At 44.2% G+C, this 24430-nt stretch overlaps 3 protein-coding genes across 4 annotated transcripts in view; 1 reads left to right on the top strand and 2 right to left on the bottom strand.

The window, feature by feature from the left end:
- The window catches only part of LOC311360526 (uncharacterized protein), a 4234-nt gene extending 3004 nt beyond the window's left edge, over positions 1-1230 (top strand). Inside the window, exons 8-9 of the mRNA XM_084480606.1 lie at positions 567-648; positions 747-1230. Of these exons, the coding sequence (XP_084336732.1) occupies positions 567-648; positions 747-839 (175 nt within the window). The 3' untranslated portion in view covers positions 840-1230. The remainder of the gene's footprint in view (positions 1-566; positions 649-746) is intronic.
- Positions 1231-1386: 156 nt separating this feature from the next.
- Positions 1387-15696, bottom strand: LOC311360520 (uncharacterized protein). Its single transcript, XM_084480596.1, has 25 exons — positions 15398-15696; positions 14656-14793; positions 14349-14474; positions 13878-14030; positions 13355-13516; positions 13061-13232; positions 12532-12636; positions 12194-12373; positions 11917-12042; positions 11699-11824; positions 9724-10023; positions 9480-9605; positions 9262-9387; positions 7361-7660; positions 7117-7242; positions 6899-7024; positions 5903-6307; positions 5544-5684; positions 5316-5453; positions 5049-5147; positions 4578-4670; positions 4236-4376; positions 4007-4144; positions 3727-3825; positions 1387-2856 (listed from the first exon to the last, which is right to left on the bottom strand). The coding sequence occupies exons 1-25, from the start codon at positions 15623-15625 to the stop codon at positions 2747-2749; spliced, it is 3984 nt and encodes a 1327-aa protein (XP_084336722.1). The 5' UTR covers positions 15626-15696; the 3' UTR covers positions 1387-2746.
- Positions 15697-17963: 2267 nt separating this feature from the next.
- Positions 17964-23049, bottom strand: LOC311360528 (uncharacterized protein CXorf38-like). 2 transcript variants are annotated; one of them, XM_084480609.1, is made up of 7 exons: positions 22804-23049; positions 22326-22463; positions 20396-20515; positions 19762-19914; positions 19394-19579; positions 18720-18869; positions 17964-18344 (listed from the first exon to the last, which is right to left on the bottom strand). In XM_084480609.1, exons 1-6 carry the CDS (start codon positions 23005-23007, stop codon positions 18747-18749), a joined length of 924 nt encoding a protein of 307 aa, XP_084336735.1. In that variant the 5' UTR covers positions 23008-23049; the 3' UTR covers positions 17964-18344; positions 18720-18746. The 2 variants fall into 2 exon arrangements, with proteins under 2 accessions (XP_084336735.1, XP_084336734.1); XM_084480608.1 differs by having other exon boundaries at positions 17964-18869.
- Positions 23050-24430: the final 1381 nt, after the last annotated feature.

Genomic DNA, 24430 nt, shown 5'->3' on the forward strand with positions numbered 1-24430 from the left:
ACACACACTCTTTCTCTCGCTCTCCCTCAGTGTTCTGTGACTTTTAACCACAGATCCATATCTGACACACAGTTGAACTTGACCCAACAAGGGAGTGTATCGCTTTAGATGATTTGGTTTAAGTTAAGTTTATTTATTTGCACAATGACAGATTACATGTTAAAAAAAGAACAGAAATACAAGTGCAGGAAAGGGACGTCAACCCCAGCATGCTTATAAGACTCCGTCCCCCCACAAGATAAAAAGAAACAGGATACAGATAATAAGAAAATCATGTAAAAGACCTACAGTGCAAGAAAGGTGGATTACAGTGAGTTGGGGTGTGTGTGTGTTTGTGTGGGTGTGTTTCAGTGTGTGTGTGGTGAATTTATGGTGAGTGATGAGTGCACAGATGAGAACAAAACTGTAAAGCGTTTCTCTAAGGCCACACACATAGTTAACTTCCTCAAACAAGACGCACAGAAAGTACGACACAGGGAAGTGGTAAAAGGCTATACATAGGGCACTTGTTTTCCTCTTGCTAAGTGTACGATGAGTGTGTGTGTGTGTGTGTGTGTGTGTTTCAGGGTGTCGAAGCTTCTCTTCCCCCGAATTCCTCAACCGCCCATGAAGTACAAACACTTCCTGAAGAGCCCCACATCATGTTCTGTGAGTAAAAGAACAATCAACATCCACACACACCAGCGCATTTATATTCATGTTTAACCTGGCCCATGTGTTAAGCTTTGTTGTGCCTGCTCCTCCAGTTTCTCCCTGTGGTCCGGGCTGCATATGAGGAGGACATCACAGTGGTGGAGGACCCGCAGAGCCCAAACGACGAGCTGAAACACGACCCCTGACCCGCCAAATGTTTCTCAATGAGGCCTGTGTGGCTTGTGTCATCCATCCATCCATCCACTTTGGATGGCAGCATGAACTCATCACCACTGCTCTGAGCATTGGGTGAGGTCATGCTGTCATCCGTACACTTTGGATGACCGTCGCTGTTCTGCTTGTATCCCCAATGAGATGTCTCTTGGCTCTCCGGTTATCATTAAAAGAAACGACTTACAAGCCGAGTGCAGCTGTGTTTCTTGGGCTTGTGTCTGAAAACATGTGTATCTCACTGCGTGTTTGGGTTGTGAGGATAGTGTGTGAGTGTGCCCCTGTATTCAATCATTGCCTGGTTCTGTCCACAATAGCCCCTTTAAGAAAAAATATCCTCTCAAACATGGGGTGCAGTGATAGGGAATTCCCTTCCCGATACAGGTATTCATGAGCTACTATTGGCTGATACCGAAGTCAGCAACAGTAGTTGTTTTCACATACAAGCCTTTGTTTTACACAAACAACATACATTTATAGGCCTATTGTGTCTGAGAAAGAAACAGCAATAAAATACAATCATCAGCAAAGACCATGGTTTTACTGCAACTAAGCAAAGAATACCAAGTTAAACAAAATACAACGTAAAATCAGGAAAGTTATGAAGGATATCTTATCTATCTATCTATATGTATAGATATAAATACAATTTTTTGGAGTATTTCCATTACATGCGAGCCACATTGATCCTAATTGTCTGACAGTGAATACAGAGACAGGTCATTATGGAGCAGGTACTGTGGCTAATGGAGGCCTACAGATGAGGCTGAAGACATTCAGGGATCAAACCCAGAACCTTTCAGCTGGGATTTGATCAAGCTGTCCCCCTGACTTCATTGTGTCTTGGTGGCATCAGCAAAAACCCACCCAAACATTATACCATCATTAATTAAAGGTGCCATGACATGCCACCAGGTGTGGTGTGATTAGCCGTTACAAGCCGTTTTGGAAAACACCCCCTTAAGACGTCACAGGTGTGACGGATAGATAGATAGTAGTAGTAGTAGATGAGCAGACAGATAGATAGTAGTAGTAGATGAGCAACATTTGCTGCAGTCCACTGGGTAGGCTGATAGACTGATCTATCCAGCACACATCTAGGTGGACACGCCCACTTTCTGCCCCTTATGACACCATAAGGGGCAGATTTCCAAAACGGCTTGTAACGGCTAATCACACCACAACTGGTGGCATGTCATGGCACCTTTAACACATTGTGGAGTGTGTGTGGATGATGGCTGGTTTAAGCAGCCTCACCTGGCCCGAGTCGCACTGATTGGACTCTGGGGCTGGGTGAGGCTGCACACCTTTGTACATTGAGCAGTCACTGTTCACAGTTTGAACCAGCCATCACCACACACACTCAGGGATCTTCAGTATGGCAGCATGGATCACCAGCTCATGTATAATTGTCTACAAACTTGTCTCCAACACCACCATCCTGCGTTCTTGTCTGGGGGAGCACATTAAAAGTCACCTAGGTGGACTGTGGCATTGCTATACACATACAGTTCATTTATATCATAACAAGATTTAGGAAGGTATGAACAGACACATACAGACAGAATTCATTACATTGTAAAAAGTGACAAGTCAGTGCAGCAATAAGAGAAAGAAAAAAACGGAAGAAATTATAAATATCACCTTTTTTAAGCAAAGGAATGCAAAGAAACACTATACCCATAGTATTCTTGCTCTCATGCAGATTTGTAATAAACGCATACAACAAGTGAATATACGATGATGGTTAGTTAATTAGTGAAGCCCCCCATGATTACACGGACCACCACAATGCGTTACGTAATGAAGCTGCAAACTTCACACTGGCAGAACAAAACAAAAAGGACTATGCCCGCTTCCCCTTCACGAGGACGTGCGCCAATCATGTGTGGCGGGGGTCGTTGGCGTCGACGGCCGAATACACTGGCGGAACTGTGTTCCCCAGCCCGGCCATCAGCAGCTCCTGGAGCCGGCTCTTGTAGTTGTCCCCCACTGGAAAACAATGAAGTGGCTTGAGGCGTTACAGGTCATGTTACAGTGACGCGCTACTGTGACATGTTATGGTTGGGCTTTTAAATCACATGTGAGTGACCTGTCAAATGGACAGTGACATTTTACAGCGAGGGGTTACAATTAGGTGTTACAGTGGTATGTTACAGGGATGCAATACAGTGACAGGTTACACTGTTAGGGACATGTTACAGTGGAGCGTTACAGTGACCTGTTACGGTGTAGTGTTACAGTGACCTGTCAAGGTAACCGTAACAGTAATGGGTTACAGTGATGGTTAAAGTGACGGGTTACAGTGATGGTTAAAGTGATGGGTTACAGTGATGGTTAAAGTGACGGGTTACAGTGATGGTTACAGTGACTGGTTACAGTGATGGTTAAAGTGACGGGTTATAGTGATGGTTAAAGTGACGGGTTACAGTGATGGTTAAAGTGATGGGTTACAGTGATGGTTAAAGTGACGGGTTATAGTGATGGTTAAAGTGACGGGTTACAGTGATGGTTAAAGTGACTGGTTACAATGATGGTTAAAGTGATGGGTTACAGTGATGGTTAAAGTGACGGGTTACAGTGATGGTTACAGTGAGTGGTTACAATGATGGTTAAAGTGACGGGTTACAGTGATGGTTAAAGTGACGGGTTACAGTGATTGTTACAGTGACGGGTTACAGTGATGGTTAAAGTGACGGGTTACAGTGATGGTTAAAGTGACGGGTTACAGTGATTGTTACAGTGACGGTGATCTATTCCTGATTGATGTATCGTGTGAACACACTCAAGCATCGCGTTTCTTACCCTTTTCTTTCAATGCGCAAACAAACAATAGGAAGACGGCAACCGAAGGGCTCTTACCAGGAAGGGGCCGGCGGTTGGCCCTCAGGAGCCCCTCCAGGTGGACCAGGGCCTGCCTGGCGGCCAGCTTCTCTGCCTCCCTCTTGGTGGAGGTGCGCTCTGAAGGGAAGGAGGATAGGGTCTGGTTAGCCATTTATCCTCACATAGATGAGCAAAGTGTCTTTGCATCATTGTAGTTGCTTTTCGAGTGCGTCTTCGGTGTGAGAGAATGCGTTGTGGTTAGTGAGCTCTCGATAGACAGACGGACAGACACAGGGTTGAGAGACAGAGATATCCCCACCTGGACTTTGAAAGATGAACGGGCCATCGATTTTCAGAGCACATTGGTAAGTACCATCTGATGTTATTTTTATATCTTCCACAGGGGGGCAAGATTTAGTTAGTTGCATGAACTCAAGAACGGCCAGTCTCTCTCCACCTATGGAAGAACCACATAACAGTAAACTTTCATTAAAAGTGTGTGCGTGTGCGTGGGAGGGCGTGTGTTTGTGTGTGTGTGTGTGTGGTACCACTAGATGCAGGGCTCAGAGACAAGGCTTTCAGCAGGTCACTGTAGGAAGCTCCTACTGCCCCCTCCTGGTCAGCGGCCTGGTGGGGTCGGAGGTCAACCTGTACGGTCACTTGTACGGAGCCTGAGAACCGCCCCCCATCTGGAACAAGGACATCGGCTTAAAAGTTTGAAAAAGCTATCCCATCCCTAATTAATATAATATAATTCTAGGTTAACAACCTCATTAATTTGAGGTTGAGCACAAGAGCAAAAAACGAATATACAAAAAGTCTCTACAAAAACAATCTGGACTTCTGAAACCAAAATCGACAGACCACCCCTTTAAGTAAGCATCACTGACCTGTAACTGTGCCAGCGTCTACGGTAGGATACACCAGCACACCGATGTTCCCAAGGTTGACCGCCACCTTTTGCAGTCTGCCTTTAACCTCACCTTGGATTTCAGAGAAACAAAGAAAACCACTTTAGGGTAAATAAGGGCCAATTCCTTCATTGTACTGTTTCTGCCTTTGCGTGAACAATACTCCATACTCCATACATCCATACTCATTTGCAGAATCAGTATTTTGCAGAATCAGTACATGGAAGTGATTTTGACAAATTTTAACGTATGTTTTGCGAAGCCAGGAGTGACAGCTAATATTGTTTGATTACTGACCGGTATTTCCCTTTAAGCTATCACCAACCGTACGTCAAAATCCAAAATGTAAACATTCTAGAGTAAAAAGCGAACTCTGAGAGCAGATTACAACAGCTGAGTCAGAGCAGTAGTGTTGTTTCGTCAAACCGCCAGCAGAGGCGCCGTTCTAACCAGGAAGCTTGAGGTCTTTCACAGTCTCCAGCCCCTCCAGGTGTGCCCAGGCCTTCTGGGCTGCCAGAGACTCTGACTCCTTTTTGGTGGACGTCCGCTCTGAAAGAGCACAGGATTGGGAACACAACAAACCATACTTTGAGTTTATATTTAATAGGGTGCGATGAGTATCCCAGGGTCAGGGAATAAAGATAGATATATTGTGAGACACAGTTCTGAATTATGGATGTGGATGCAAAATGCTTATCGATAGCAACCTGAACTCACCTAGACTTTGGAAGGTTAGTTTCCCATCGATTCTCAGGGAACAGCTGTACGTTCCATCAGAGCTCGGGTCTATTTTCTCCACAGGGGGGGGGCATTGAGTCAGGCTGAAGAACTCCAGAACTGCCAGTTTCTCTTCACCTACGGTAAGAAGCACATTATAAGTGTGTGAGTGAGTGAGTGAGTGAGTGAGTGAGTGAGTGAGTGAGTCAGTCAGTGTGTGTGTGGTACCACTAGATGCAGGGCTCAGAGACAAGGCTTTCATCAGGTCACTGTAGGCAGCTCCTACTGCCCCCTCCTGGTCAGCGGCCTGGTGGGGTTGGAGGTCAACCTGTAGGGTCACTTGTACGGAGCCTGAGAACCGCCCCCCATCTGAAATGGTGGAGAAGCTGTAACTGCTCAAAAACGGCCTCAACATCATCATCATCATCATCATCATGTTCTTTACCAAGCGGCCATCTTGGATCTAAATGCTAGCTGGGTGGGGGAACTGAATGTGAGATTCAGCTAGTGTTTAGAAACAAAACGGAACCAAGACGACCACCAAGTGAATAAGGCCCATTAAACCATCGCTCTTAAACCCTGCTTACCTGGTTGCTCACTTCCAGCGGTCGACGGCAGAACCTTTGACATTTTGCTGGGCGGGTCAGAACGATCCATCATCATTCGTTTTATGGGGGTCACAATCTCATCCTGAGCCCCCTCCTCGGCGCCTTCAACCTCCTCGTATCCGTGACCGCCGTCAGGCTGCCCCTCCGCCGGGCCCCCCGTGGGGTCTTCTCCTGGCAGCCATGTGACCCTGTCCCCGTGGCCTCCCGGGACCTCCATCACGCAGTACCCCGGCCGCCCCGGCTGCTTGAATCTCACCAGCAGCTCCTGCAGAGCTCCTTTGTGGTTGTTTTTGAGGACGGCGGCCTTGTCCAATACCGCGCACAGCGCCTCCAGGGCCGCCCTCGCTGCCTGCTGCTCTGTCTCCGCCTTCCCGCTGGACCCCTCTGCAGAGGAAACCAAACAGGACCCTCAACCCATCGTGGAAAAAGGCTAGTTGAAGCAACAAATATCATGTTTTTTCGTACCTTTTTCATCCCTGCCATAAAAAAGGTGAAAATTGACGAGTGTTGGTGTGTTAACAGAGTGTGTCCTTTATGGAGTCTGAATTCCACATCGTATTTGTACCACAACGGAACAAACTTGTTTTAACATGGCATAGCACATGGAGAGTGAATGTAGCACCCCGACACGGCCGTGTGCTTTCAACCTTGCACCCTCCACTACTTACACCCTCCTGTTAGGCTAAATTATGCTGTATTTCAGCTAGGAACAGCTTTTCTTTTATTCTTTTCAAATGTTAATTTGTATTTTTGGAACCATTGATTTATTACTTTTTCATTTATTGTTCGGTTTGTTTTTGGGAAGAGAATAAAACTTTTTGGAATTGCCCTCGTCTCACTCTCCAAACCAGTTGACCACATCCTGAAGTGGAGTGAGCCGAGAGGTTCATTTCCACAAATAGGAAAAAAAAATAGTAAAAGTACAAATGTTGTTATTACTGGTGTTCATTGTAAAATTGACACAGGCTTACGCACCCAAGTCATAGAAGGTAATTTGCCCATTGAGTCTCAGCACAAAGCTGAGGGCTGACCTCCTCTCCACTGGGGGCGGGACATCCAGCCTGGTACAGTACTGCAGTACCTTCTCCTTATTGGACAAACCTGGGTAGATTAAAATGGAATATTTAGCGAGTGGATGACAGACATCGATGTATCATAGCAGCACTGCTGTGAGAAAAGGCGTGTTACCCAACCTGTAGGGGAAGCTCCCAGTCCAAACAAAGAGACTAGTTTCTCATAAACACACTCCACTGAGCCACCCTTATCTGGGGAGACGTCAACGGCAAGGGACACCGTCACTGCCGCGAAGAAAGAGGGCCCTGGAAGAGGAGCAGGGTTCACGGTTAGAACAGTCACACTCCTTCGCAGTCAGAGTAGAGATCACCATAATGTTATCTTGTCTATGGAAGCAAACAGAGCGGCAAAGAGAGCGGTTACCTGCTTGTAAAACAGTCTTTGATTGGGTGCCTTCAACCGTCGGGCCGTCAGGCCGCCCCTCCGCCGGGCCCCCCGTGGGGTCTTCTCCTGGCAGCCATGTGACCCTGTCCCCGTGGCCTCCCGGGACCTCCATCACGCAGTACCCCGGCCGCCCCGGCTGCTTGAATCTCACCAGCAGCTCCTGCAGAGCTCCTTTGTGGTTGTTTTTGAGGACGGCGGCCTTGTCCAATACCGCGCACAGCGCTTCCAGGGCCGCCCTCGCTGCCTGCTGCTCTGTCTCCGCCTTCCCGCTGGACCCCTCTGCAGAGGAAACCAAACAGGACCCTCAACCCATCGTGGAAAAAGGCTAGTTGAAGCAACAAATATCATGTTTTTCATATATTTTTATCCCTGCCATAAAAAAGGTGAAAATTGACGAGTGTTGATGTGTTAACAGAGTGTGTCCTATATGGAGTCCGAATTCCATTGTATCAATTGTACCACAACAGAACAAACTTGTTTAACATGGCGTAGCACATGGAGAGTGACTGTAGCAGGCTGTGTCTGTCTTCAAATAGGACCATTTGGACATTTGGACAAGAACGTAAAAAACATTATATCCCGTCACCCCGACACGGCCGTGTGCTTTCAACCTTGATTTTTTTTTACAAAAGGTACAAAATTAACAAGAATCAACCAACAATAGTGTGAGAAAGTGAAACCTTTCTCACTTCCAGTGACAGGACGGTTCGATTGCTATGTTTGAAATGGTCCCCCCTGACACATGGTATGGCCTAATGGGCCTTGATTGGTCCACCTGTGACTAATTAGGTGGCCTATTTAAGGGGTGTCGCATTGTTTGTTTGGGAGGGTAAGGAAGAGGTGGCTAGACGTGAGGCCACTACTTACACCGTCCTGTTAGGCTAAATTATGCTGTATTTCAGGTAGAAAATTGCTAACAGCTTTTCTTTTATTCTTTTCAAATGTTAATTTGTGGGTGCCCAGGTGGCGCACTGGGCTAAGGCGCATACCATATATTAGGCACAGTCCTAATCGCAGAGACCCAGGATTGAATCCGGCCTGGGTCATTTACTGCATGTCTTCCCCTCTGTCTTCCACACTTTCCTCTCTCTCTATAATAAAGCTGAAAATTGCAAAAAATAAATCTTTAAAAAAAAGTTAATTTGTATTTTTGGAACCATTGATTTATTTTATGTTTATTTATTGTTTGGTTTGTTTTTGGGAAGTGAATAAAACTTATTTTTGTAATTGCCCTCGTCTCACTCTCCAAACCAGTTGACCACATCCCGAAGTGGAGTGAGCCAAGAGGTTCATTTCCACAAATAGGAAAAAAAAATTCAAGTACAAATGTTATTACTGGTATTCATTGTAAAATTGACACAGGCTTACGCACTAGTGGTGGATTTCATGATTCGTTTGAATGAATCAGTTTGCACTCAGTCACTGAGCCGGTCAGACTCGGCTCCTCCCTCGTTCTCGTTCAAACGAATCGCGAATGCACGTTCTCAGCCGAGTCGGTCAGACTCAGCTCCTCCCTCGTTCTCATTCTCAAACAAATCACGATTGTGCAATGGTGCAAATGGTCATCAATCAACACAACATTAACTAAGTTCCTTTTAGCTGAGGAGTGCTTCATGTTCGGAATCGGGATGTTGTTGCCCGGCTGACTCTCGTGACTTCTCAGTCCTTGAGTCTTCACCGCTAAACACAGTCAGTGAACGAATGGCGACTCGCGAGTCAGCGCGACTCAGTGACTAGTGGGTGGAGCTGGGAGTCGAGTCTCGGCGAACGAACGAGACGAACAACGACGAACGAGAGCGGCGAATCAGTCGGTTTGTTCGTTTTAAAGAGTCGTTCGTTCGAACTGATTCGTTCGCAAACGAGCCACCACCATTACGCACCCAAGTCATAGAAGGTAATTTGCCCATTGAGTCTCAGGACAAAGCTGTGGGCTGAGCTCCTTTCCACTGGGGGCGGGACATCCAGCCTGGTACAGTACTGCAGTACCTTCTCCTTATTGGACAAACCTGGGTGGATTAAAATGGAATATTTAGCGAGTGGATGACAGACATCGATGTATCATAGCAGCACTGCTGTGAGAAAAGGCGTGTTACCCAACCTGTAGGGGAAGCTCCCAGTCCAAACAAAGAGACTAGTTTCTCATAAACACACTCCACTGAGCCACCCTTATCTGGGGAGACGTCAACGGCAAGGGACACCGTCACTGCCGCGAAGAAAGAGGGCCCTGGAAGAGGAGCAGGGTTCACGGTTAGAACAGTCACACTCCTTCTCAATCAGAGTAGAGATCACCATAATGTTATCTTGTCTATGGAAGGAAACAGAGCGGCAAAGAGAGCGGTTACCTGCTTGTAAAACTGTCTTTGATTGGGTGCCTTCAACCGTCGGGCCGTCGGGCCGCCCCTCTGCCGGGCCCCCCGTGGGGTCTTCTCCTGGCAGCCATGTGACCCTGTCCCCGTGGCCTCCCGGGACCTCCATCACGCAGTACCCCGGCCGCCCCGGCTGCTTGAATCTCACCAGCAGCTCCTGCAGAGCTCCTTTGTGGTTGTTTTTGAGGACGGCGGCCTTGTCCAATACCGCGCACAGTGCCTCCAGGGCCGCCCTCGCTGCCTGCTGCTCTGTCTCCGCCTTCCCGCTGGACCCCTCTGCAGAGGAAACCAAACAGGACCCTCAACCCATCGTGGAGAAAGGCTAGTTGAAGCAACAAATATCATGTTTTTTCATATATTTTTATCCCTGCCATAAAAAAGGTGAAAATTGACGAGTGTTGGTGTGTTAACAGAGTGTGTCCTATATGGAGTCCGAATTCCATTGTATCAATTGTACCACAACAGAACAAACTTGTTTTAACATGGCGTAGCACATGGAGAGTGACTGTAGCAGGCTGTGTCTGTCTTCAAATAGGACCATTTGGACATTTGGACAAGAACGTAAAAAAACATTATATCCCGTCACCCCGACACGGCCGTGTGCTTTCAACCTTGATTTTTTTTACAAACGGTACAAAATTGACAAGAATCAACCAACAATAGTGTGAGAAAGTGAAACCTTTCTCACTTCCAGTGACAGGACGGTTCGATTGCTATGTTTGAAATGGTCCCCCCTGACACATGGTATGGTCTAATGGGCCTTGATTGGTCCACCTGTGACTAATTAGGTGGCCTATTTAAGGGGTGTCGCATTGTTTGTTTGGGAGGGTAAGGAAGAGGTGGCTAGACGTGAGGCCACTACTTACACCCTCCTGTTAGGCTAAATTATGCTGTATTTCAGGTAGAAAATTGCTAACAGTTTTTCTTTTATTCTTTTCAAATGTTAATTTGTGGGTGCCCAGGTGGCGCACTGGGCTAAGGCGTATACCATATATTAGGCACAGTCCTAATCGCAGAGACCCAGGATTGAATCCGGCCTGGGTCATTTACTGCATGTCTTCCCCTCTGTCTTCCACACTTTCCTCTCTGTCTCTCTCTATAATAAAGCTGAAAATTGCAAAAAATAAATCTTTAAAAAAAAGTTAATTTGTATTTTTGGAACCATTGATTTATTTTATGTTTATTTATTGTTTGGTTTGTTTTTGGGAAGTGAATAAAACTTATTTTTGTAATTGCCCTCGTCTCACTCTCCAAACCAGTTGACCACATCCCGAAGTGGAGTGAGCCAAGAGGTTCATTTCCACAAATAGGAAAAAAAAATTAAAGTACAAATGTTATTACTGGTGTTCATTGTAAAATTGACACAGGCTTACGCACTAGTGGTGGATTTCATTATTCGTTTGAATGAATCAGTTCGCGTTGGTCAGTTCGCCAAGAGGAGTCGTTCATTCATTTGTTCGTTCATTCACATTTCCGGTAGCGGTGAATCATGATTCTCAGTCACTGAGTCGGTCAGACTCGGCTCCTCCCTCGTTCTCGTTCAAACGAATCGCGAATGCACGTTCTCAGCCGAGTTGGTCAGACTCAGCTCCTCCCTCGTTCTCATTCTCAAACGAATCACGATCGTGCAATGGTGCAAATGGTCATCAATCAACACAACATTAACTAAGTTCCTTTTAGCTGCTTCATGTTCGGAATCGGGATGTTGTTGCCCGGCTGACTCTCGTGACTTCTCAGTCCTTGAGTCTTCACCGCTAAACACAGTCAGTGAACGAATGGCGACTCGCGAGTCAGCGCGACTCAGCGACTAGCGGGTGGAGCTGGGAGTCGAGTCTCGGCGAACGAACGAGACGAACAACGACGAACGAGAGCGAATCAGTCGATTTGTTCGTTTTAAAGAGTCGTTCGTTCGAACTGATTTGTTCGCAAACGAGCCACCACCATTACGCACCCAAGTCATAGAAGGTAATTTGCCCATTGAGTCTCAGGACAAAGCTGTGGGCTGAGCTCCTTTCCACTGGGGGCGGGACATCCAGCCTGGTACAGTACTGCAGTACCTTCTCCTTATTGGACAAACCTGGGTAGATTAAAAGGGAATATTTAGTGAGCGGATGACAGACATTGATGTATCATAGCAGCACTGCTGTGAGAAAAGGCGTGTTACCCAACCTGTAGGGGCAGCTCCCAGTCCAAACAAAGAGACTAGTTTCTCATAAACACACTCCACTGAGCCACCCTTATCTGGGGAGACGTCAACGGCAAGGGACACCGTCACTGCCGCGAAGAAAGAGGGCCCTGGAAGAGGAGCAGGGTTCACGGTTAGAACAGTCACACTCCTTCTCAATCAGAGTAGAGATCACCATAATGTTATCTTGTGCTAATGCTACTATCACCGTAATGTTATCTTGTCTATAGAAGCAAACAGAGCGGCAAAGAGAGCGGTTACCTGCTTGTAAAACAGTCTGTGATTGGGCCGCTTGACTCAAAGCTGCTTCCTCATTGGCTATCGCAGGGGCCAGCTCTTGCAGGGCTTTTTTTGCCACTGCCTGGTGTGCTTGTGGCTTGGACTTACACACCTGTGACCCCAGGAACGTCTCACCGTTGACCTCTACCTGACCCCTGAACCCTGTAGGGTAATCACATTAACCATTAAGTCATAAATGTATGGCCCTGTGAAATGTATATTTGTGAAACATATTTTCAGATGTTTGTAACAATAGTTTCTACAAATGCCATTGGTTAGTGGCATTCATAGGAATGTTACCAGAATTGTCTCGTGTTTACCTGTACTTTCGTCTCGTTCAGAGAAGACTGGATCAGCCCATTTGTATTTTCTGGCGCGTTCCATAAGACGGTTTTTGTACATGAGGGTTTCGCAGCTGAACTCCTCTACACAACAGAATACATGTCCACATGGTTACCATTAACCCTCTTGAGGTAAACTTTGGAAAGCATTTATGTGTGCTGAATTCAGACCATTCCATTCTGATAAGAAGAATGATCGAATCCTTAATATTTAGGACGATTTAGTTATCCTTATGAGACCATCCTGAAATTCAAGTGTGTGTTTCACACTGAATATTAGTCTGGCCATGGCCGGGCCGCAATGGATGTCCAAATATGGCCGCGGCCTTACGTCGTTCAAATTACTCCAACCAATCAGAGCGACACTCGCTCACTATGATGATTCTTATCTAAAAGCGGAGCTGTAACCTTTAGCTTTTTAACAAAATGCTAACTGTAAAAAATAAATATATATATATACACTAAATTACAATGTATCTCTGCTTTTTTAAAACGATTCTCCTTTTACCGTCAGTGGCGACTGTGTGCTTCTCCAATTCGTCCACTCTATCGGTGAGTGTGTTTATCTGCTGCCCGTGCTGGGCCTGCACGGCTGCCAGCCTCTCCCACTGGGGCTTCAGTTTCTCCTGGAGGTCATGGTTCATATCCAAAAAGCTCTTCACCTTCTGCAGCTCCTCTGACTGGAGAGAGAGAGAGAGACATACACACACACACACACACACACACACACAAACACTTACTCCACGACTCATCATTCAATTCCATACTTGTACATATGCATGTGTTACTCTGCGAGCCCTACCGTGAGCATGTTCTCTCTGTCTTCATCATACGATTGAGATAGATACTCCATCTTGTCCTTCATAATCTTCAACTCCATGTTCAGAATACTTTGTAAATCATATTTGTTTGTCGAAGCTTGAGCTATGTTCCCAAACTGCAAGTTGAAATCAATGTTCTGAATCTGTTGAGGGGTTATAAAAAATGTGTTTTATTCTCTGCTCTTTCTCATCATTCAACTCATCGCCTCTGGTGGTGTAGACACGTTCAGTAATTGAGCAGTTGGCCATTAACCACTTCCATTATATCCCAAACGAGTCTTTAGCAGCTCCCATAGCTGTATCTTTGAGTTGTCTGACCAATGTAAGCGCATACAAACTGCCCTGACCAGAATTCAGTGTTTCCACTCCACTGTGCATGCTCACAAACTTAGAGACTGAGGCGTCAAGTTAGAATTCATTAAATTGTGGGGCTAAGTGTAGGAGGGTGCATTACCAATTTTTGATGGGAAACTGAACATGGCACAGAGCACCAGCGGCACCTACCTCAGCCATGTCCTTGGAAAAGCTCTGGAATTCTGGGACCTTTTTTCCTAACGCTTCCCCAAGAGCCTTGATCCGACTCATGTACTCCTGGAAATCTTCAGCACTCACCGCAAAGCTGGCAGAATGCATGATCTGGTTCCTCACATTAGTCACCTGGAGAATTTGTGAATTAAGTGATTTATTTTCATCATCATACAGTTGCAGATAAGGGGTAGGGCATCTGGTTCCAGGATGACTGCGGACATTGGGGTTTGAATCCAAAACCATTTGGCCTTTGAGTCAAACATCCTAGCCCCCTAGACCCCCTAATGCAATGATAACAATACAATGATCGGTCCCATGGAATGGTCCCATGTCAATGTTTCGACATGGAACGAAAAATGGTACAACAACACAACTATCCCTCCATGGGTACAACTTAGTCTTGACTAAGAGTTACTACAGGTAGATCCTACAAGAAGGAGTGTGCACCTGAGTGAGCAATTGGCCTTTCACAAAATTCTGGAAGTGTTGACAGTACGTCATGAGAGTGAGGAACGCAGAGATGTCAAAGTCATCCACCGACTGGTGCTTATTATTGCCACGGGGCATGTAGACCTAAAAATGTACAAAGAAAGTATTAGCTGGAGTTAGCTTTAATACAAAAGCAAGGGTAAGTACAGTTATTATAGAGCTAAAAACATACAAGAAAGTTTTCCTCGAGTTAGCTTAAAATAAAAGTACAGCTAGTAAGTAAGTACTATAAAGCATTTGTTCAGGTATTTTGAGGTATACATACCTTAGCCACCTCCCACTTATGTGAAGGCCACAGGTAAGGTGTGGTGTTATTCCAATACACCATTGGATTTTTCGATGTGTAGTTGGACAAAATCTCCCGTTTCCAAGCATCACACAAAGGACACAATTTATTAGGAGCCTGTAAGGGTTTGGAGAGTTAAAGGTGATCAAAATGGCAGTATATATATATATATATATATATATATATATATATATATATATACTATATATATATATATATATATATATATATATACTATATATATATATATATATATATATATATATATATACTGTATATATACAAACGAATGAATAAACGAATGAATAATATATAAACTAATGTTCTGTACAATAATGTGAAGAAAAAAATTAAAGATTTAAGTAATAAATTAGCATTAGACATGCATGGGCAATTTGGGCACCAATACAATTATAAGGGGTTAATATCAGGGCACACCTTCAAACCACTTGGAGGCTCTTTTTTTGGGTTAGAATAACTGGGCCTCGTTTGCTATTGACTCGTAAGAGACGGGAAATCACGTTGATCAAAATTATTTTGATCAAAAGTATTTCTCATTTACGTTTTGTCTTTTAAATAAAGCCTCTGAATGGTAGGTAGATGTTCCCATCAGGACCAGGAGGCTGATTCCAAAATACAACTGACATGGCGGTCTAATGCCAAGTCGTTATTTACTTATTCTTAACAAAAGTTTAATAAATGTCACTCTGAACTTAGTTACCGATTTGGTTGGCACTTTCATAAAATGGCATTTAGGCTGAACGATGCACATCTTTTCCTTCAGCTTGATTTTCCCATTCAAGGCTTTGTGGAAAACATCAGTTTCGTTTTCTAGGAAACTGCCCAGTCGCGTTTTGAGGCACTCCAAGATCATCGTAGTTCTGATCCATGTTTTGTATCCTTGGTCCTCAAACCTTTGCATGTATCCCCTGATATCCGAGCTATTCATTTGATCAGCAGAGAGTAAAGATAAGTTATTTCTTAATTCGCAGAAAGCGTCGGACTGTCAAACTGTCTCTTATGTTATGATCGCGATACTGCTTGAATCAAGGGGCGGAGCAGCTCCGTACCACATGTCCTAAATAAAGAATTAAAGACATACTGCCGTGTCATGGTGTATTGATATATTTTCTCCCTTTATATCATGATGTAGTGGGGATTTTGCATTGGAATTGTGCATTTGTTCACATCTAGACCGCGATATAATTTATACCGCCTTGGAATATTAGCGCTTATCATTGTAATGACATAGTAATGAGCTACAAGTGACATGTCTTCTTCCGCGCGTGCTGCTTGGGATGTCTGATGTTCTTCTTTTGCACATGCAGGCAAGTTCACACTGGAATCTGATATTGGCCCGATTAAAACAATTACAGCCAAATTAAAAAAAAAAAGCAAAAATGTCCCAAAAACAGTGTGAACAACGCATCTTTTCAACTGTGGTTTGTGTCCCTTTTATGTGATCTCCTAAATCAGATCCAGGTATGATTTTTGCAATGGGACCACAGTGTCATATTGATGAAACTTATTTTTAAAATTACTATTCGATTTAGGGAAGGTTAATAACAGGTGACAAATGAGGGTAACGTCAGGACACTGGACAACGTAAACATAACGTATCACGTGAACCCATCAAACACTATTCCATTCAGTTCTCTTCATGCCATTTTATTCAATGTTGTTGAATAAGAGAAAAAGGCTACGTTGAACAATAATAAGTAAGAGGGATATGTTTCTCTATTGCTGTGGATTCAGAGTCCATATTTGAGTCTTCTAAACTGTAAACAAAAGCGTAACTTGTCTATGCCTCTCTAGGCCTTGTCTATTGACCATTACCTGTCTATATAAAGTGGCAGCTCAGCTGATTTTGGATTGATGTCAAAGGGAGAGTTGGAGAGATTGAAAACACAAGGTAAGTTCAAAATATAAGTTTTTAAATAATAAAATATAAAAATGAACAAACAAAAATAATACTATTGTATTATATACACGATCATACTAAATATGTATTATATTACTTTATTATATAAGATATCTTGTTAGCTTATATAAGTAACAACCAACAACCAACTACAAGAGACAACTTTATTCTAATTCATATCAGTAAAACTGATACCACTTGTTAAACTTAACTAACCTTACCCCTAAATCTTGAAAATATACGCACATTTTACAATATTTGCTAATATTGAGGATAAGTGTGAACAAAAACAATTACATATTGATATAACAACATATACACATGTGTCCTGTATATAACATGTTCTATACAGAATAAAGTATGGGGTATATGAATAAGGTGAATACACTACAACTTGACACTTTAAACTTTGACTTGCATTGTTAATTGAGCACCGTCACAGCATAAAATATAACATAGTCTGAATTGACTTATTGAATACAAGCTGCTTACAGCTTGTATGAATTAGTCTGAATTGACTTAACTGCTTACTGTGGGCAAATGGAAAGGCGTTGAGTGGGACCAATTGCCTTTCCATAGTCATGTTCATCCTTGCTCTGCCCTGTGGGGCCTGGACAGAGGCTCATCAAACTGCTCCATGTCCAGTCGAAGGTCCTGGTGAAACAACGCTCAGTCCAGGCAGAGCTCCAGAACCATACCGTGTCCTCTCCGTCCCTCTCCCGGTCCAGTAGGATGGGGGTGGACCCAGAAACGACGACGGGCGACAACGGGCTTGCAGTATCAACAGTATAGCGGTGATTTTGTGTAGGGATTTAGGTGTGTATAGGTGGACCCAATAGGTGGACCCCAAAGCAGAGGACTCAAGAGACGGTTAATGATGATCGGTTCTCTTGCTTACTCTCTTCATTCCCGACCGGTAGCAATAGTAGTGGTAGTACTAGTAGCAGTAATAGTACTGGTAGCAGTAGTAGTACTACAAGTAGCAGTAGTAGTAGTCAATAGTAGTAATGATACTTTTAGCCTTTGTAGTGGTGGTAGTAGCGGTAGATGTAGTAAGTGGTGTCAAGGACAATCCCAAGTGTCCTTGACCCCTAGGTCAACTACTTATTGCTGTCTTCCATATAAAAGAGACCCCAGGTCTCTAGCTTGCTCCCAAGTGCACATACTGCATCACTTCCTGTAGGGATATGTCAGAAAGGTGTGGATAGGTGGACCCGAAAGCAGAGGACTCAAGAGACAGGTGAGGATGATAGGTTCTCTTGTTTACTTTCTTTTACAAAAAAACATGATAAGGCATTCACCATCACTTTAATCATTTTGGTAGTCTTTAATACCCTCCTCTGCTATAAAACAGACCCAACGTCTCTAGCTCACTCCCAAGTGTCCTTGGTCACCTACATATTGCATCACTTTCTTCAGGGCAACAACTTCCAAAACTGATAACTTTAGTAGTTTAATGCTTCTCTTTCATGAATAAGACGCCAATTATTAGCTTACACCAAAAATTACACCAAAAATGTGCCCCCATGAATGGTGTTTGTTGGATCTTCTGACAAGCTCTTGGTGAAGCATCACTTCCTGTCGGGCTGGAGCCACTAAGTGATAATCGCATATGTCCTTGAGGCCAACAGATACCATTTCTCTAGCTCGCTCCCAAGTGTCCATCACCCCTAAGTCACCGGCCAATTACAGCCCCCCTTTAGGGCTACGACTCCCATGTTGTTCATTAAAGCAATCTTTGGAAAATCTTTGAAGCAAAAAGAAAGCAAAAAAGAAAAGAAAAGCAGTGAGAGGTTTTCAATAAAGGTTTTAAAAGTATTGCTAGTTCAGGAAGTGTTTTTGAACAGTACTAAGTACATTTCTAAGCACATATTTCTGCATGGGAAATTTTGCCATCAATAAAATGACATTTAAACAGGCGACGAGATGTTGAATTTATTAACACGTATTTAAGCCGTTTTCTGAATTATTCTTTGTTGGCTGAGATTTTCCTTTGGTGGTCTGTGGTTCATTTTGGGTGGCCGCCAAATAGTTGTTTAATAGTTTAATAGTTTTCCATATAGAAATAATTGTAATTACCCAATGTCAAATTTAAAAAAATGGTTCAGTCCATTATCTTCACCTTCATGACTTCACTCCCATCCCTGGGTCACGACGAAAGTGCTGCTGCTTCATCCTGTGGGCGGATCGCTTGAAGCTCTTCGGAGAAACGCTCTCCCAGATCTGTGTTGGCCTGCAGGAAGTCCCTCAGTCTCAGCAAACACTCAGCGTCCTGGCAGAGAGAGAGACGGAGAGAGAGACGGAGAGAGAGACAGAGAGAGAGAGAGAGAGAGAGAGAGAGAGAGAGAGAGAGAGAGAGAGAGAGAGCAACAGGTGAGAGGGTGACGACAGAAATTATTATATTTAACCCCGAGCAGGGGGTTTTTCTTTTCATCACAGGACCCTGAAGATGATTTCAGTGTGTGGGACACACACACACACACACACACACACACACACACACACACACACACACACACACACACACACACACACACACACACACACACACACACACACACTCTCTCTTCCGTGTGTACTTTGGACCCAGCCACACAAGCACACACACACCAGCAATATCGGTGTGCTTTTCTGTGTTTTCAAAGTGCTATGTTCTGTGCATTGCCAAGCACGCCACACCTTGCAGGTCGTGGTTGACCCATTGGGTCCCAACGCATAGTTTAAGAAGTACCACGAGTTTATAGAGCATAGAATTCAGTAAGCATTTATTTGTCTTTTTCGTTGCTTTGCACCTACCTGGGATTCTGTGTCTTGCAGAAGTTCCCGCAGCCTCTCTCCCAACAGCTCAGCTTCCAATTGGCTGATGGACACAGCCGTGATGTCCCAATGGCTTGCCGAGTCGACCTGCAAACCATTACCAACGTCTGCGGCATCCATTCGGTCTGAACCGGTGATGCATGTTGACCAATCTACTGCAAAGATCTACAGGCAGACAAGTACAACAGAAACACACACACACATTTTGGCACATTAATCAAACATTCATGAAAAGTATCAAAACCCGAAAGGTTTGACACATTTACACGAAAGCAACCACCCATCACTGCTTCATATGCCACCCCCGGGCCAGCCACTCACCCCTACCCGGACATGCCCCTGCTCACCTCCTCCATCTGCTGCATAGCCTTGTCCAGCGGCACCCCCTGGTGGTTGAAGAGGTGCAGCAGCCTCATCAGAGCGTCCCGGTAGCGTACCATCCAGTCGTCGCCCATGCACATCTCGCTGGAGTGCATCAACTCGTTCCTGCAGCAGATCACCTGCACGCCGGTGAGGTGAAGGGTCACACACACGACCAGACACCATCTCCGAGGTGTCACTCTACTCGCAGCGTTGGGGATTCTGTGTGAGGGAATCCTCTGAACGACTCTAGGGATGCTCATGATGGTGGATGGTTTTCATTTGGGCATCTTTGATAGTACAACACAGAGTAACAGGAAGCCAGCACACAGCAGCCACCAGGACAGGCTCATATTGTATATACAGTGTCTGCATAGTGCATATATTATATATAGCCATGCCACCGTGGCTATATAATATATGTATGTGTCGTGTACACGAAGATCATGTAATATAATACCATATGGGATACCATATCAAAAGGGTTAGTATAAAATATATGTATAACAAATGTGTGTGTAAACAAAAAGTGTGTGTGTGTGTGTGTGTGTGTGTGTGTCTGTGTGTGCTTTCATGTGTGTGTGTGTGTGTGGGTAGTTGTGTACAAAGGCATGTGTGTACCTCTCGGACCACCTGTGGGTCCACGCTGAACCATTTACAGAAGTTGAGGAGGTTGAGCAGAGCCGAGGCGTCACACTGGTGCAATGCACTCTTCTTGTAGGCCCCCTTTGGCATGTAGGCCTGGGGAGAGAGACAGAGAGAGACAGAAATAAACAGAGTGAGAGAGAGAGAGAGAGAGAGAGAGAGAGAGAGAGAGAGAGAGAGAGAGAGAGAGAGAGACCCAGACAGAGACAAAGAGAGATTCAAGATTCAATACTTTAATTGCCATACAACGTAAGTTGTTAGGAATGTGCTGCAGTGTGCTCTACAATTCAACAACAAGACAAACACCACACAAAATAGTAAGCCAAAGAGCTAAAAGGCACAAAAATACAGACATAAGATGTCTAATACTCGTCCCTACATGAGCATTGTTGTGTGGACCACTCTTTGAGTAGAAGCAAAAACTAGAACTCAGAACTGGTGTTAGCACCACGAATGGGTGGTCCAATGCGGAACCAAGGTTAATGTTTAATGTCTAAATGTTTTAATGAGAACAGCTCGGTGTCTACGCTGCTCTCACACATGCATGGGCATGTCCTAGGAGTCATTGTAAACTTGTTTTCCAGATTTCACCTACTTACTTTTGAACTTTTGCCGCAGAAGCGTTTGACGAGATTGAGTTCAAACCTGGATACAGTCGTATAAAAGTCTCCTCCAATTTTGCTCGAGCCAGTGAATCACTGAAAGTAAACCAAACTTTGTCCCAACCCTTTGTACGTTGATGTAAATACATGTATTCTGTGCCTTCATCAACACCCAGACAAAAAGCTTTAACGAAACACAACATATAAAGCCCAGTTGGGTTTGCTCACTATTATTCAATAGCAGTGAGATGTTTTACATGAGATGAAAAGAACGAGAATAATTAGAGACATAAAGAAGAGGTGCACAAACAGAGAGAGAAATGTATGTGTGTGTGTGTGTGTGTGTGTGTGTGTGTGTGTGTGTGTGTGTGTGTGTGTGTGTGTGTGTGTGTGTGTGTACGTCTGAGCATGTGATTTATTTCAGAATACTAATGACTCTTTGATCTCCACTGCTTAAATTAAATAGATAAAATATTATCTGATCTTCATACTATATATAGGCTATTGTTGTGTTGATTATAAGAAAGAAATAGGATATAAGAATAGATTAGCATAATTAGTCTAAATGTTGTGAATGTGGCATAAGTAACAATGTTAAATTGAAAATGGTTACCATGTAAATATAAACTGCATTTTGTTATCTTTTGTAGTGGTCTCTGAGCAGCCAGACATCAGTCTGCTGCTGCTGACGAGGCAGTGGGAGGAGCCTGTGTGAGCCTTCAGACCCAGCCAGTGGTGTACCTTCAGCGCTGGTCTGAACAAATCTACACCTTAGGACCTCACTCGACTAGACAAGAAATATCTAAATAATATATACCTTATAGTGGGTGTAAATATCACACCACAATCAAAACAAATGAACTGTATGAAACCGAATCAGTCTGTGCAGTGCATGGGCACTTCAACTCAAGAAATATCAGTTTGGGATAAATTGGTATTTTTAAACCAAGCAGTTTGTGGGCCTACACCATGCAACAACAATTACAACTGCAAACACCAGCACGTTTTCACAGAGGTGTCATCCTAGGACAAACACAGGTGCTGCCCGTAACACTTAAAACTAGTGAAGATAAGTTTTAAGTGTTATGCAGTGTTGTGTGTACTGTGCGCGTGTGTTTGTTTATTGTTGGGTATGGACACACCCTGCTGCTCCTCCACATGTGAAGGTTCCTAACGGAAGAATACAATTCTTTGAATTTGAATTTGAAAAGACAAGGGTCTATTACAATTGCTGCTTCATGTGGAATGGGAACGGTGTGAATGTGTCCGTGAGCCCAGCGTGTATTCAGGGGGTCACCACCGACCTTGGCCAGCTCCCAGTGGTCCTGACTCCAGAGCGACGGACTGCAGTTATCCCAGTTCACTGTGCTGACGTCAGGCTGTCTGTGGTAATATAGGATCACCTTCGACCACTCAGAGCAGAGGGGACACAGAAACGATAACTGGTCGAAACACACACACACACACACACACACACACACACACACACACACACACACACACACAGTTAAAAAAGTCTCCTATAAAATAATACATTCAACTATGTAAGACGACCTCACATAAAATCAGCAGTCTAAGGATCTTGTGTATGCGCCTTTAAAAAAAAAAAGTATATATATATATATACTATTTTATAGTTAGCATGTTGTGCAAGCCAATGAACATTATTGTCTGTGTGAGCTCTTCTACTGTTAAATAATCGGTATAGCACTTTTTTGGTGCAAACCAATTAAGGCGCTTTATTAATAGTGAACATGAAACTTGTACTTGAGGTAACACTACCTTCTTGCCTTTGAGGCTGCAAGCCCTTTGACAGCGGCGCCGTAGCCCAGGGTTTTGATTGAGTACATCTCCGTGGAAAGACCTGATCTCATGCTCTATGTAAGGTACTATACCATCCGTCAGGACAAGAAGACACTGGCTCGCTTTTAGCCAGTTTTTGTAACCCTTGTTATTGAGACGGTTTACTAACTGCTGGTAGGCCATCAGGGACTCTAGAGAGATTCGACTACGTCTCTTTTAGTTTGCCTTCTCCTGGGTACTAGCAACTCTTCCTTCTTTGAGGCTCCTCCCATTACCCGCTCCCCTCAGCAGTCACAGGTCCTGTAGTGAAGCGTTATGGCCACATGGGGGGGCCCGCGCTACGTGGAGTTGCTGGTAATGAATTGTCAGTCGAGTTGAATTTAATTGTATAGGTCTGTCTCCCTCCCACTCACGATGCAATTTTTAAGATACACGTCTAGAACACAAGGTACCAAAGACGATTAGTTATACAATACAATACAATACAATACAATACAATACAATACAATACAATACAATTAGTTGTTTCCCAACAATAATGGTCGGGAAAGGGGTGAGTTATTCAAACTATTTCCTGAGACTAGCCTATACAATGACTTGGATAGGATAGGTCTTTATCCATTGCCCTAAATATTATTGACATCTCTCTCTCTCTCTCTCTCTCTCTCTCTCTCTCTCTCTCTCTCTCTCTCTCTCTCTCTCTCTCTCTCGGCCTATAGGTGAATGAGTGTTCTGCATTGTGTTTCGTGATTGAACTTGCACCACAGTCAGGCGGCATCAACACGTTCTAGAAATAGCTTCAAAGTCACAGGAGTCTAAATTAAAATAAACAACCGAGAGGCAATTAGAGAAATGAAAAGACATTTGTTTAATATCAAATAATTCCATCTTTACACAAAACTTTAATTAGTCTTTTAGGATGCGCAGAGAAAAACAAATACCCTTCTATCTTTGTAATTGGATCTCTACGGATTTGATGATAGTTAAAGTAGATTAGATGCAGGAGTGTGTGTGTAAGTGTACGTGTTTGTGTGTGCTTGGGTGTTTGTGTGTGTGTATGTGTGTGTGTGTGTGTGTGTATATGTGCTTCTGTGTGTGTGTCTGTGTGTGTGTGTGTGTGTGTGTGTGTGTGTATGTGCTTCTGTGTGTGGGTGGGTGTATGTGTATGTGTGTGTGTGTGCGTGTGTGCGTGTGTGCGTGTGTGTGTGTGTGCGTGTGTGTGTGTGTGTGCGTGCATGCGCGTGTGTGTGTGTGTGTGTGTGTGCGTGTGTGTGTGTGTGTGTGTGTGTGTGTGTGTGTGAATCTAGCATTGTGAATTTGTATGTGCACGTGTCGGTGCATAAATGGGCCATGTTCCGTACTAATTTGTGAGGGACAGCATTATTTCAGGGAGTACATCCATATAAATGTGTGTGTGTGTGTGTGTGTGTGTGTGTGCGTGTGTGTGTGTGTGTGTGTGTGTGTGTGTGTGTGTGTGTGTGTGTGTGTGTGTGCGTGCGTGTGTGTGTGTGTGTGTGTGTGTGTGTGCAGCAGGGTGTTTTTTAAGCAGAGGAGATCAAAGAGACATTAGTATTCTGAAATAAATCACATGCTCAGACCTCACTCT

The sequence above is a fragment of the Micromesistius poutassou genome (genome assembly GCF_964030765.1).
Source record: "Micromesistius poutassou genome assembly, chromosome: 16".
In the NCBI taxonomy this organism is placed as follows: Eukaryota; Metazoa; Chordata; class Actinopteri; order Gadiformes; family Gadidae; genus Micromesistius; species Micromesistius poutassou.

Excerpts from the sequence above, each read along its gene's own strand:
- LOC311360520 (XM_084480596.1), bottom strand. The coding sequence starts at position 15,625 with ATGAATAGCTCGGATATCAGGGGATACATGCAAAGGTTTGAGGACCAA. Across the intron at positions 7,025-7,116 it reads ACTGGGAGCTTCCCCTACAG|GTTTGTCCAATAAGGAGAAG; the intron begins GTTGGGTAACAC and ends TAATCTACCCAG. Across the intron at positions 2,857-3,726 it reads CAACCGCCGGCCCCTTCCTG|TGGGGGACAACTACAAGAGC; the intron begins GTAAGAGCCCTT and ends ATTGTTTTCCAG.
- LOC311360528 (XM_084480609.1), bottom strand. The coding sequence starts at position 23,007 with ATGGCCTACCAGCAGTTAGTAAACCGTCTCAATAACAAGGGTTACAAA. Across the intron at positions 22,464-22,803 it reads GCAGCCTCAAAGGCAAGAAG|TTATCGTTTCTGTGTCCCCT; the intron begins GTAGTGTTACCT and ends TGTTTCGACCAG. Across the intron at positions 18,870-19,393 it reads TGCAAGACACAGAATCCCAG|GACGCTGAGTGTTTGCTGAG; the intron begins GTAGGTGCAAAG and ends TCTCTCTGCCAG.